Consider the following 15,185-nt stretch of genomic DNA (forward strand, 5'->3'; position numbering starts at 1 on the left):
TGAGGGCCGTGACCCACCAGCATGGCCCAGCAGCCTGGACCACAAGATTCGTTGCTCCTCCCAGCAGCTCCGCCCCTTGGGTCCAGCCCCTCCCTGCTGAGTCGTGGGGCGGGGCATAGAGGTCGCCTGACGTGACAGCAGCCGGCCTCTGATTGGGCTTCCAGGCGTGCCGGCTAGGAAAGGGGGCGTGCCCTCGTGCGCTGATTGGCTGGTGGGAAGCAGCTAGGCGGGCGGCGGCGGCCGCGGTGCGGGGGCGGGCGCTGGGAGGGACGGGACTGGGCAGGGCAGGGCTGGGAGGGCAGTAGCTGCGGGTAGGATGGGTCCTCATCGCCGGCTTCGCTGAGACTCGCTCGCGTGGGCTGCCCGCGGCGGGCCCGCAGTGGCCGCGGCGGCATGAAGGGCGCTCTGGGAAGTCCTGTGGCTGCGGCTGCCGCAGGCGCCGCGATGCAGGAGAGTTTCGGCTGCGTCGTGGCCAACCGCTTCCACCAGCTGCTAGACGATGAGTCTGACCCGTTCGACATCCTGCGCGAGGCCGAACGCCGGCGCCAGCAGCAGCTGCAGCGCAAGAGGCGCGACGAGGCGGCGGCGGCGGCGGCCGGGGCTGGCAACCGCGGCGGCAGGAGCCCGGCTGGGGCCTCGGGCCACAGACCCGGCGCGGGCGGCGGCCGGAGGGAGTCCCAGAAGGAGCGCAAGAGCCTCCCGGCCCCCAGCTCGCAACAGCCAGATAGCCCAGGGGGCGGCCCGCAGCCGCCCGGTATGCGCGCCCAGCCCGGCACCTGGGTGTCCCAGGGTGGGCGCGGTGGGCGGGAGGGGAAGGAGAATGGGGTCATGGAGGTCACTCCTCCTCAGCCGCCCCAGGACCTGCTACTGCGAGACTGGGGTCGCTGGAACCTGTTCCAGAAAGGGAAGGGGGCGCTGGGAAGAGTTGACCGAAGTTAAGGGTCCCAGTGGCTGAGGAAGGTGGGAAAAAGGACAGGGTGGGGGGAGTGTCACGCCCCTTCTGGCCTTTCCCAGTCCCTTCTGGGAGCGAAGGAGAGTGCCGGCTTGGAGTAGGGGGTTTCTGAACGGTGGGACTGAGCCTTTACAAGTTGGGCAAAGTTGAGGGATATTTCTTGGGTGGTGTATGAGGGCGAACACTGGGTTCGCTGCCCCAGGGCTCTCAGATCTAAAACTAGCAGGGACCTTCTCCATCCTCCAGCCCAACCTCTGCAAGATTCGCGTCGGGAGGCGAAAAGAAGCGTCGTGGGAAGGAGGGAGGGGAGCGCCTCTTAGGGAGAATGGAGGAGGGCGCACCCGGCCGCTGGGGGTGGCGGCGAGAACTCGGGGTGTGTGAAAGGATCGCCGGGGTGAGGAGCTAGGGCCTCTGTGATGGAGGGAAGGCCTGGGTGACCGCGGGGGTGGGCTGTGACGTCAGAGCCGCGAGCAGAATGCGGCGGGGGTTGACGCGGGGTCCCCGGCGCCTTCCAAGCTCTGTGCCTTCACCCATCCACCTCCCTTACGGTGGCTTACAACAGTCATCCCGCACGGGTTTTTCAATACATGAAGTAGTGTTGATGGCTTGTGTAACTTGCCATTAACTCAGGCTGCTTTAAGAAAAGCGGTTTTAACCTTTTCAACAAGAATATTCAAAGTTCCCCACTCCCTGCTTAGCCAGAATGGCCAGTGCAAAGCTTGGTGTACTCCTGACTGCACCTAGGCATGGATGGTGCTTAAGAGTCGTTTCCCACCTGAACTGCTTCAGTGGTAAAGCTTCCAAGATTCCACCTGTGTTTCCTCTGTTTTCCAAAAATAAAATAGTGGTCCTAAGGTTTCCGAAAAAAGTTTTCAGATGCATGATTCGACCACGCCAGCCAGTGTTTGGCAGTGTATTCAACTTGGCTTTACTGGCTTGTTCCTTGCTTGATAAAAATTGTCAGCCCAGTCCTGAGAGAATAATTCCTGACTTGATTGTTGGGGCCTTGACTTCTGCAGCTAGGTAATGTTTACCTTAATCTGTGCAAAGTTCAATCCAGCAATATCTCTTGAGAATCAGAAAATTAAGTTATTATAATATTGACAATTATTTTAAATGCTGTTGGGATATCCCAAGATTTCTTGATAGGCAATTACATATATGAGCCTATTTAAACAGTGAGTGAGACTTGAGATATATTGTATATTTTGTATATGTTCTATTTTTCTCTTAAATCTATTTAGATAAATATAGTAATAAAAGAATTGGACAAGCTAAGCTATTTTTTAGGAAGTGAAAATATGTATTGTCTTTTAGTGAGAAACGGAATTTAGTTTTCTGTTAATGTATTGCTTTTTAACCTTTTTACTAGTAAAATTGTCATGCATTTTGTTGTATTTTAAACAATTCAGAAGTGTATGAAGTAAAGTGAAAATCCATACTTTTCTTACTGTTAACACTTTGTATTTACACATATAAATGCACAGAGCTACTTCTTTTTTTCCCCTAAATTTCAGATGTTATAAACTCAGTTGCACCCTGCATTTAGCATAATAAATAAACTTAGCATTATAATGTAGTATGCTAATAACTTTTTCTGTCAATTGTTTATAATCCAGGTCATCTGGTTTTTGAGATCTGTATTAAAGAATTTTAGTTAATTTTGTAGTTAGAATGGAAGTTTTGTAGTTCTAGTTCTTTTTCAAGTGTGTTATTTCAGGAGCAAACAGGTCATTAATTTCCATTTGTGCAGTTACTATACTGAATTTATCTGTAATGGGTGTTAGAGAGCTTCCCTCTTAAGGTTTTGTAACCCTAATTGATATGGACTGTACTTCTCTAACACTCAAGTTTTTAAAGTTTATTTGGCTATTAAAAGTGAATACTTAGTGTAGACAAGAGTCAAAGTCAAAACAAGTTTGACATATAACAGAAACATTAATCACAAAAGAATGTGAAAATCATAAGATTTTCCCATAGAAATAGATTTTTAATATCCTTCACTATTTGACAATATAGACCCTTACTCAAAAAATGTATTCTTTAAGTCTTCAGAAGCTGTTTCAGCTTTGCTTTTCCTGGCCTTTCAGAAATTCTCCAAGTCAAAGCTCAACTTTATTTCAGGGAAATTGCACTGTAAATTTTACAGTATTCTGTCTCTTTATGTGGGCTGGGGTTAGATCAGTGATCAAACTGCATATGCCAGCCTTTTATTTCGAAAGGGCTAGTAAAATTCAGTGTTTGCATTATCCACTTGGAGCTGCTGATCCAGCACAGAACGACTAGCTTCAGTTGCAGTCCTGATCTCTTAGTAGTAAGTTGTGGGAAAAACTGGACCTCTATTATCTTTGTTTTTTGGATTTTGGAAAGAAAATGAAATGTTTGCAGGGTATTGATAATTATTCTAATAAATTGCCAGGTCATATTTAATGCTTTTCAGCTTATACACAGAAGCTTTGGAAGATGCTGTAGTATAAAGTATGTAGCAAATGTCATTTTAAGTTTTGAATGATGAATTCCAAGTTTAATTGATACAGTTTTAAAAATAACTGAAAACTGGAAGGTGGAAATAAGCTCTTAAGTGTGGTTAAGTGGAGATATTTAGTATAAGTTATAGGTTATGGATAGGAAATTTGAAACTGTATTAAAATAACTTTTTACATTGAGGGGAAAGTATTATTACTGTTGAGGTACTTGCTGATGGCTATTATGTCATAGTCTATTACAGTTTTCAACTTGTTAGTTAACTTTCATAATAACATTTTTGCCTTACATTTTAAATGCCTCTTCCAAATTTGATATCTCTTAGTAACGTGTGCCCTTGGATATGGCTTTGTGTACTCCTGGACAGCTGGGTATGAGTGTTAGTCTCTGTTTTGTTTCTGAAATAAAAGCATAATGCTTTATTTATGATAACATCTTTCCTGTATCCTAAACATGTCACAAGTTTAGATTGTGGCTTCAGGATTCAAATCAGATTTGAGCATTTCCTAGGTTAATGGGACATTAACTTAAGATTGAACTTAGGTCTGTTGTGTAACATTTCACATTTCAAGTAATTAACTAACAAGTAATAAATTGTACACTTTTGTGTTAGTGATGTTGCAAACATGATTTTTGCTTTAAAATGAGATCAGTAAGCTATTGAAACTAGGTTAATATTTACATGTGCCTTCTTTATAAACTTTTGATAGAAAATATTAAATGGGAAAATAGAATACAGGTAAACATATATTCCTTAAGAGTCATGAGTATCTCCTAAGTAAGAAAGGAACCCAGTAGTTTAAATAATACCCATTAATGGAAATACATTTAATATATTTTTACAACCATACAATAAATGTGAACGGTGACTTATACCAAGAAAAATCGAAGCTACTAAAATAAAAGTTATACATAATATTTGAGATGGAGACCTACTAAATGTATACAAGGGAAGAATAAACATATTTTTGGAAGATTATTTAAGAAGTAACAATGTTCTTCATAATACATTGATTTTACCAAATAATAGATGCCTTAAGACATAGACTCTGCTGAAAATTTTTAAAGTGTCAAAACTGAGAAGGGTAAAGGGAGAATAGAGATGACTGGAGTGGCCCCAGCCCCAGGCTCCTCAGTGCCGGCCTCTCCATGGACAGGAGATACCCCTTCAAATGCTGGCCGGCCCTTACATGAGTTGGCAAATACCAACTTGGCCTCATATTTGAGAAGTGTGATTATGAATATATAAATCCCATCAAAGAACAGGAAAATCTGTTTTCAAATGAGAATAATTATAATGGTACAAACTATTTAAAAATGAAAAGTGTATTAGGTAATGAATGATAAACTATAGGTGGGATTCCAAACACAGGGTATTTGTCTTTTACTTTTCTGGAAAGACCTTAACTACCATGTTTTGATAAAGCTGCTCTTGTGAAATGTAGTTGATATATATCTTCAGTAGCTATCACAAAGTCATTGTGAGACACTTAATTGTAGGTTAGTTGCTATAGTTTATCTTATCATATTTTCTAGGACATAAGGGAAAGCATATGCTTCAATGGTAATGTCAAAGTTTTATTAAAAGACAACTCTGGGCAGTAGTAATATCAGCAACTTTTTTTCTCTCTAAAGTTTTTCAAACTTCCCAAATATTCCTATGACATTGATTTCTAGAAAAGTGAAATTTAAAAGTACCTGTAATAATGTGCTGCTGCCGACTTTGGTTCTAGTTCTTCCCTTTGATTTCTCCCTCTCAGGCCAGAAGCGAACTCCCAGAAGAGGGGAGCAGCAAGGATGGAGTGATAGCCGAGGGACAGAGGTGACGCTTGATAGAGCAGAGCGGAGATCCTACAGGGAATATCGACCCTATGACACCGAGAGGCAGGCGGATTTTCCACCTGAGAAGTTTACAGATGAAAAGTAGGTACTGCAGACCTCAGCTTGGAGGGTTGAAGGAACCAGAAGGATTTTCAGAGGACTATGAGCCTTTGCAAACTTTTGGTGGTGCCAGTCCTGGGAATAGTTTGCCAATCTAAGTAACAAGTCATACGGCTTTAGGTAACACATGAAGGATCTCCCATTGGTTCAGGAAATGATTACAAAATAAAAAGTGGATAATTTTTTGATAACTTTAAAAGACATTCTTATAACAAACTCTACAGGAGTATGCTAAATTTTCTTTTGAAGTTTAGCCCAGAGGTATAATTATGTTCTTGATTTAGTAGAACTAATTTGGACCACTAATGAATTTAAACAAATTTATGATGAAATTTGACCAAAAAACTGATAGAATGTGTAATGCCAGTTTAAGGCTTCCATGCCTTCTCTAGAGAGTGCTCTGACCTGGAAGATGGTCTCAGGCTGATATAGTCTGAGTAACATGGCAGTATGTGGGCTATCATACCCACCTGAACGCAGGAAGCAGTTCTTAATGTCTTATGCTTAGTATTAACAGGATGGATACTTGCTGCCTCAAGTTTTTAATTATTAAACCTACATAGCACTGGATTTAGGTTAAAACAAAACTACTTGTGAATCACATTTAAAGGAATAGAAAGTTTAAAAAGCTAAAAGAGACTAGAATAATGTACAGTTTAATGTCAAGCGATCTGTTGTTCCCAAAGTCTTTTAACTTCTTGACTATGTATTTCATTACACATTCAAAACAGAGATGGTATATCTGCCACCATGTTAGAGGATGAAGGCAAGAGAAAGGTTTAATTCTGCTTTTTGGGGGTGATTAGTTCAAATTAGTTATGCAACCACTATATTCTGCTTGCTCACAGAAAGCCTTCTAGATCAGAGCTGCTTATTGGGGAAGCATTTGTGTATTTCCCCCCTACTTCAGGGATTTATTCTGTGGAAATAAATTATAAGTCAAGTTTCCAGCTTTTTTAGTAGCAAAATTATGAGTTTCTTTTAAAGGATAAGTCTTTATATATTAACATGAAAAAAATGCCTTATTGAGGGATGATTTACAGAAAGTTGCAAGAATTGTATAAGAAATCCCCGTATATCCTCGTCCAGATTCTCCAAAAACTTTTTACCACCTTTTCTTTATCATACTCCTCCCTTCCTCTCTCCTTCTCTTTCTCCTTTTCTCTCTCTGTTACACACACACACACACACACACACATCTTTTTTCTTTGGCTTTTGAGAGTAAGATGCAGGAATGTTTCCTAAAAACATGGTTCAGTTATCAAACTCATTAACATTGCTGCAATACTTATTATCTAATTATCTGAATCATGTAATCTATAGACTACTCAAACTGTACCAATTGTCCTATTAATATCCCTTTCAGTTCAGTTCAGTCACTCAGTCATGTCTGACTCTTTGCAACCCCATGAGTTCACCCAAACCCATGTCCATCGAGTCGGTGATGCCATCCAGCCATCTCATCCTCTGTCGTCCCCTTCTCCTCCTGCCCCCAATCCCTCCCAGCATCAGGGTCTTTTCCAATGAGTCAACTCTTCGCATGAGGTGGCCAAAGTTTTGGAGTTTCAGCTTCAGGATCAGTCCTTCCAGTGAACACCCAGGACTGATCTCCTTTAGGATGGACTGGTTGGATCTCCTTGCAGTCCAAGGGACTCTCAAGAGTCTTCTCCAACACCACAGTTCAAAAGCATCAATTCTTCGGTGCTCAACTTTCTTCACAGTCCAACTCTCACATCCATACATGACCACTGGAAAAACCATAGCCTTGACTAGATGAACCCTTGTTGGCAAAGTAATGTCTCTGCTTTTTAATATGCTAGCACAAGGAAAAAATCAGTTCAGAGTCCAGGAATGTGCATTACATTTACTTATTTATTTATTTAGGCTGCTTTGGGTCTTTGTTGTGGTACACGGGGGCTTCTCTCATTGGGGCACACGGGCTTCTCATTGCAGAGCATGGGCTCTAGAGTGTACTGGCTCTCCAGCTGGGCTTAGTTGCCCCATGGCTTAGTTCCCCCTGACCAGGGATTGAACCCACATCCCCGGCATTAGAAGGCAAATTCTTAACCACTGTATCGCCAGCGAGGTTCCATGTATTGCATTTAGTCTTAAGACAGCTCTTTAGTTTTTCATTTATTTATGGAGTTGACATTTTTGAAGAACATGAACCAGTTATTCTGTAGAACAGTCCGGAGTTGAATTTGCCTGCTGTTTCCTCATGAGACAAGGTCCTGCATTTTGGCAGGGATACAGTAGAAGTGTGATGGCTGTGTCCTTCCGTGTATCATATTAGGAATATGTAGGAAATGTTTACTTTCAAGGAAATTTGAAAATATATTTTGTGAAGTCTTGTACTATCAGAAAAGATAATTTTCCTCTTTTCTTAAAAAATACTTTTCATTTGATAAACAGCCATAAGATCTTTAATAAAAATAATTTTATAGTCACTTTAGAAAATTCAGAAAATGAATAAAATTAAAAAAAAAATTTAAACCACTCTTTTACCATTTGAGGTGACTACGGTTTAACTCTTCACCAGTGCATATACACTGAGTACTATATATTCTTTCTTTTCCACTTGACAAGTAGAAGTCATTAACGATGATGTCATGGACAGTGTTGGTGAGCATTTCTAATGGTTCTGTTATGATCTTTTGTTTGGAGTATTATAATGTAATTATTCCATTAGCGTTGGATCTTTGCTCAGCTTTTTGCTTCATGAATAATACTCAGTGAGCAGCCTTTTACACATACAAGGCCTTTCCTAGATGTAGTTCTTAAAGTAGGAATCCCAATTAGGGTCTTAAAGCAGTGGTTCCCCACTGTGTATCATGTATCCAAATCTGGGACCCAGTTGGTACTTCAGTATGAGGTTGGATTGGTACCTGTAGTGTGAAACAAACAAAAATTGGAGGGGACTATTAATCAGATCAGATGAGATCAGTCACTCAGTCGTGTCCGACTCTTTGCGACCCCATGAATCGCAGCACGCCAGGCCTCCCTGTCCATCACCAACTCCATAATGATAAATCACCACGCTAGTAACATGTCAGTTTATTCTGTTGCTGTTAATAGTAATCTATAAGAGCATTTCTCATAGCACTTTCTATAGACTTCAGTACGATAAAATTTGATCTTTGTTTATTTGATATCTATATATGTTTATTGGGCATGTTTATTGTATATAGGATTTCGATAATCTTAACAGACTACTTAATTCAGTCCTCTCAATTTATGGATAAGGATATGCCCAGAGTTTTAGTGGCATGGATTTTTATTCCCCTAGAGCAGAACATAGTTTTCACATAGAAGCAATAGCCATGGATGGTGCTGCAAGTAACTGTCGTGTGGCTTAGGTACAGAGATCAGCCGTGTCACTTGTATATATTCTGGGAATGCAGCTACTGTTTTTAATGCAGTAAGAATTTTTCTTTATTCTCCAAATGATGAACTCTTAAGTACACTCTTAGAACAGACTGTTAGGAAATTAGTCTGGGTAATTATTCTGACTCCATACAGTTTGATTCTTTCTTTGGCTCTTTCTGCAGTTTACGTCTGGTCATTTAAAGTCAGCTCCAGTCCTAAAAGAATCACTTACTCAGAAGTCTAAATTTTTTTTCTTCCTCACCAGGAAGAATTTTTAAAACTTGTTCAGTTCAGTTCAGTTGCTCAGTCATGTCCCACTCTTTGCGACCCCATGGACTACAGCATGCCAGGCTTCCCTGTCCATCACCAACTCCTGGAGCCTTAAAACTTGTAGTAAAATGATAAAGAATCTGCCTGCCAATGTGGGAGATGCAAGAGATGCAGGTTCGATCCCTGGGTCAGAAAGATCCCTTGGAGTAGGAAATGGCAACCCACTCCAGTATTCTTGCCTGGAAAATGCCATGGACAGAGGAGTCTGGTGGGCTACAGTCCATGTGGTTGCAAAGAGTTGGACACAACTGAACATGCACACATGATGATGCATCACATGTTTTAAGTGTACAGTGCAGGGACATTAAATACATTCTAATTGTTGTGCAATCATCACCACTATCCATCTCCAGAAAATTTTTCATCTTCCCAAGTTATACCCATTAAACATTAACTCCCAATTTCTCCCTCCAGAAACTTCATTCCCTTTACCTGTAAAACCTGTACTCATGTCTACTTATTGGAACTCCGGTAAGAGAGTAGATTACAGGGATGTAATAGATGGAGAAACTGGAAACAGCGAGAGACTTTATTTTTTTTGGCTCCAAAATCACTGCAGATGGTGACTGCCGCCATGAAATTAAAAGACACTTACTCCTTGAAAGGAAAGTTATGACCAACCTAGACAGCATATTAAAAAGCAGAGACATTACTTTGCTGACAAAGGTCCATCTAGTCAAGGCTATGGTTTTTCCAGTAGTCATGTATGGATGTGAGAGTTGGACTATAAAGAAAGCTGAGCACTGAAGAATTGATGCTTTTGACCTGTGGTGTTGGAAAAGACTCTTGAGAGTCCCTTGGACTGCGAGGAGATCCAACTAGTCCATCCTAAAGGAGATTAGTCCTGAGTGTTCATTGGAAGGACTGATGTTGAAGCTGAAACTCCAATACTTTGGCCACCTGATGCGAAGAGATGACTCATTTGAAAAGATGCTTTTCCTGATGCTGGTAAAGACTGAGGGGAGGAGGAGAAGGGAACGACAGAGGATGAGATGGTTGGATGGCATCACCAACTCAATTGACATGAGTTTGGGTGAACTCCGGGAGTTGGTGATGGACAGGGAGGCCTGGCATGCTGCAGTCTATGGGGTCACAAAGAGTCAGACACGACTGAGTGATTGAACTGAATTGAACTGAAAAGTGGGATGGGATGGTTGGCCCAGTGCAATATTGTTTTCTTTTTGCTTGTATGTCACGATAAAGCTTCCTAAGTGGAGTCGAGGATTCCTCAATGCTTACCAATCTATAAAAAAATAGAGGATGTCTTTTATAAGAAGGGAATTATAAGGAAGCACTTGAGAATACTTTTAATTGGGATGGGGTAGAGGTGGGGTAAACCTGTGGGATAAAGAAAAATTATTTAAGGGATTAAAATAAACCAGACCACAAAGCTGTTTTGGGGACCAGTTTCAGTTACTATCATATTTTTAATGAATTTGTTATTTTATCAGTATCTGATCTAGATTTCATGTACATTTAAACCTAATTTTTACTCGCATTATTTTCCACATATGGTTTTATGCTCCATTTCCTCTCAGTTTTTAGGTAGACTCCTTTTACGGCCCTGTCGAGCTTCCCGGTTAAGAACTTACTGTTACTTTTCATTTATTATTGTTTTAGAACTCTGCTTTAGATATTTACTGTAATGTGGAATCATATTCTACAATAGTCTCCATTTAAAATTTTGGTTTTGGTCAGAGGAGGTGGGAGACAGAAAAAGCCAACTTGGGAAACTGATTTAGGGTGATGTTTCTTGAAAGAGACTGGCATAAAGTTAATGATCAGTGCTTCTGTATTTTTTCATCTTTTTGAGTAAGGAGAATTGTGAATTTTGTGTGTTTTTATCCACGATCTATAGTAGCTTTTTAAGGTAACATTTTCAGCCCTAAAAGTAGACTGAAATACATCTCCAGTTCTGGTGTTTGAGCCACTAATGTCACTAGATTTCAATAAGTAATTTGTTGCTTTCAATGTTTTTCAAAGTCTTGACAAATTAAAAATATATATAATTTATCTTATTAACGTAAGGTTTAACAATGAAAAAGATGAGATTCTTCCTGCAGAAGCTTTGAGTCTAATGGAGGAGAAACAAGTTCCTATAAAGAGTGACTGTGACCCGGTGGCAGCCAAGAGCAGAGTGAGGAGAAGCGCACAGTCAGGCCCTGGATCCAGGGGGTGTGGCGGGGGAAGAGTGAGAAAAGGCAGATTCTTTGGATACTTCTGTGATGTGAGTTAGGGACCATAGGGGGAGCACAACACTAATCCCTTGGTTAGTGTTGGTCATGTATCTTCAGGGACATGAGGTGACATGGAGAAATGTCCAGGAAGTAACTGTCTTTATGACCTGGAATCAGAGAGACCCCCAAATGAGAGACACAGGGGCACATGAAAGGGTCACATATCAATAGCATAGAGATGAGGATGGTGTGTGCAGGAGTGGGGAGGCGGGAATGCTGATATTCTTAGACAGATGGGTGGGTATCCAGAAGAAGGGTATCCAAGCCATGTTCCTTAAAAAGACAAGGTATGGAACCTTTCTTTTTTTTTTAATTTTATTTTATTTTTAAACTTTACAATATTGTATTGGTTTTGCCAAATATCGAAATGAATCCGCCACAGGTATACATGTGTTCCCCATCCTGAACCCTCCTCCCTCCTTTCTTTATATGTGACTGCAGTCCCTGGCTCCAAGAAGTCGAATTGGGTACCCAAGAAACAGGATGAATACCTTGTGAATGTTTGGATGTTACCTATTGCAAAAAGAACTTTTTAAGGACAAACAGGGAAAGGGAAGCCAGAAAGAGCAGAGGAAAACTAGTGGTTGGCAGTATCAAATGATGCATAGGGGTCAAATGAGACAGAAGTGGCCACTGGATTTAACAAGGACATCATCTTCAGCTATTTTCCTCATCTGTGGGCACTAGTTATAATGAATAAACTGTATGCCAAGAGCACAAACAGTGTCAAAGGTGGTATGTGCTCAGTAAAATTTAATTATTAATTTATTATTCAAGCCACAACATATGTTCTTTCCAACATACTATAGCCATAATGAACTTCTAGAATTTTTTTCCTCAAAAAAAAAAAAAAAAGCCTTAGCTCTTTAATTCAGTTCACCACTTTTTATGGTACTCATTTCTTCCTAGACCAATTGACAGGTTTGATCGAGACAGACCACTGCGAGGACGTGGAGGCCCAAGAGGGGGCATGCGAAGCAGAGGCAGAGGTGGTCCTGGGAACAGAACTTTTGACGGTTTTGACCAGAGAGGGAAACGAGAATTTGAGAGATACGGTGGGAATGATAAAATGTAAGTTTCTTTGTAATGCTATTGTCTCTTTAAGATCTTGATGTAATATATGGTGTGAATCTGTTGTATGTTAATATTTAGTTGACTTTATATTAGTATGCAATTATTCCTGAGGGAGCTGATCCTGGGACAGCTTTCTGATCAACTTTTCTAATTTGGAGATTGACTGGAGACAGGTTTCTAGTTTAAGGGAATACTTTTTCTTTGTCTAGAGCAAGCAGAACTGAAGACAACATGGGAGGATATGGAGTTCGCACCTGGGGATCAGGTAAAGATACCAGGTATGGTGCAAATATGTATCTTCTGTGAACCTGCAATTAAGTGGAAATATCTGGACCTTTATTTGCCTGTCTTGAAGATTATGTCCTCTGTGGTATGCTTGTGGTGTCTTTATACTTGTGTGCTTTATATAGAAATTGAATTTAAGCTTTTGTTTCATGAGATAACTTTTAAAAACAGGTTTGCTATGTTGTAGTTAGCTTTGAAACCACTTTCAAAATTCTTTTGTCTTATTTAGCCAAGTAAATTTGTATATTTGTTCATATCCCAAGCACATGGCACTGTATATTTACCTATGCGTCTGATTGCTTTTTTAAATTACTAGATATTCTATACTTTATTTCTCTGTGACCTTCCAAAGTTTTTATATATATTGCATCTTGATCTTATAAAATTATTTGCAGATCCAAGCTCAATGACAAGTTCCACCTGAGGTTCAAATCTGGCATTTCTCTGAGGTTTTATGGTATCTCAGATTTGAACCGGTTTTGCTATTTAGGGGAGGTACTTAGTTCTGCTGTTTCTGTTATTTCAGGGCTGCAGGGAAATAATGAGGAATGAGTTGCCCTAGGATGTGTTGTAGGGCAAGCTTTACACAAGTTTGAAGGCTTGAGGAGATCAAGACTTCCACATTTCTTCTTTTGAAGAATTAAATTTTTTACATAACCTTATTTTTCTTAAATTTTTATCCTTAAAAAGAAATGTGTACGATAACAGCAAATATAAAGTTAGATTTACTACCATTGCATATCTGTGTTGTCCTTGAAAAGAAACTTGTTAAATGTTTACAGATCTTTTCATTTTATTTTACTGTGATAATATATTTTTTAAAATATACAAGTACCTTCTGAATCATCTGATTTACCACCTTATTTAATACTACCACCTCATTTCAGTTTGCATTTCAATTTAAAATCATTTTGGCTCCAAATGATTACTTACTCTAAGAGGTAAGTGTTGGCCTTGGAAGAGACCAAAATGTGCTCCTAGTAGGTGGTATGTCCCAATGTTACAATGACGCATATCCCAGGGCACTTACTTTAGATTGCTTTGTAAGTTACAAAGTCAAAGCTCTTAGGTGGTAATAATCTGTAATTGAATGTTTTTTTGTAGCATGAGACTTTAAATTCTTATTTAATACACTGAGATTTTGATTTGCCACCATGATATAGTCCAGTCGTGTGCTTAGTCACTCAGTCATGTTCAATTCTTTGCGACCCCATGGACTGTAACCCGCCAGGCCCCTCTGGGTTTCATGAGAATGAAATTTCTTTTGCTAATACTTTTTTAAAAAGCAATATTCATATAGGATTAATATCAACATAAAAATTAAGATTATTATGCAGTTTAAATTCAAATTGTTTTTCATTGTGCTCTAATTTCTAATCTGTAGATTGTATATTTAGATGTGACAGTATATAAATTAATGTTTCAAAGCCTTATTTTTCTGGTAATCTGGTAATTACACCTTTTTGTAATCCTACACATTCCTTTTTATGGAATGTTTCTACTTTCTTGCCATTTTTTAAAGTTTGATAAAGTTTGATATGATAGGCATATTCTTATCTATTTTAAGTCATTTAAGGCTTACACATTGAGAATTTTTATGGTTCCTGTTAATATTTGGAATTTCCTAGGATAATAACAGATTTGAATAGTTGTTCTGGTCCTTTCCAATATGTTTTTAATTTTAGTCCATCAATAAAAACTTGTATTTATCAAATACTTTTACATTTTTGGAAATAATTTATATGGATTAGCAATTAAGAGCATTTTTTTCTCTTTTTATTTTGATGTGGGTTACTTGTATGTACATATTAATTCCTTGAGGGAAAAAGGGCATTAAAGTGTGTTTTTTTCTGTCTTGAATATAGAAGGTCATTGATGTAAACAGATTTGTTTGATTAGACTGGTTCTTGCCGCTTTGCAGTGACACGGACCCGGCTGCCCCCATGGAAGAGACCACAGTGGTGGAGGAGTCCCTGGGCCCTCTGGAGGATGAATCTCCAGCTAAGTGGGTATTTCATTCATTTTCCCCATTGGGTTGTTGGTCTTTTTCTTAAAGATTTATACGAAGTCTTCATAGAACAGGAAGCTCAGCCTTTTATCATGTCACAGAGGATTGGTCTTAATGTGTTAATGAATAATCAAACTAATTAATTCAAATCATCAGCAGCCTGTACTGTAACTAGTTTCTCTCTCTCAGTACCCCTATGTTTTGTCCTTTTATTTTCTTCTGGTCCCTCCTTCCCTGTTTTCTTCATGGAGCTTAGTTCCTTAGTCCATCTCTAGCACCCTTGCCCATGGGGTCTATGAGTATCTTGCTAGCAGAATCCACCTCCTGGACAACTGATGGCCATCTGCCATCTCTCTACTTGCACCCACAGACTGAGTATTGCAAGTCCCTCAGCAGGCTGATGGGAACTCCTGTAAATTCCTGATCACCGCATTTTGAGATGAACCCTCAACACTGCCCAGCAATGCCCATTTCTTGGATCACTCTTCCCCCCAACCCACTCCAATGA

At 40.0% G+C, this 15,185-nt stretch overlaps 1 protein-coding gene across 2 annotated transcripts in view; it reads left to right on the forward strand.

Annotated features, from left to right (window-relative positions):
- Positions 1-294: 294 nt before the first annotated feature.
- The window catches only part of HABP4 (hyaluronan binding protein 4), a 36,104-nt gene continuing 21,213 nt past the window's right edge, over positions 295-15,185 (forward strand). The window contains 5 exon segments of one of the 2 annotated variants that reach the window (NM_001081523.1): positions 295-754; positions 5,197-5,359; positions 12,220-12,381; positions 12,594-12,662; positions 14,591-14,674. In NM_001081523.1, coding sequence (NP_001074992.1) covers positions 394-754; positions 5,197-5,359; positions 12,220-12,381; positions 12,594-12,662; positions 14,591-14,674 — 839 coding nt within the window. In that variant the 5' untranslated portion in view covers positions 295-393. 2 annotated transcript variants of the gene reach the window in all.

Source organism: Bos taurus, chromosome 8, assembly GCF_002263795.3.
Source record: "Bos taurus isolate L1 Dominette 01449 registration number 42190680 breed Hereford chromosome 8, ARS-UCD2.0, whole genome shotgun sequence".
NCBI classification, from domain to species: Eukaryota; Metazoa; Chordata; class Mammalia; order Artiodactyla; family Bovidae; genus Bos; species Bos taurus.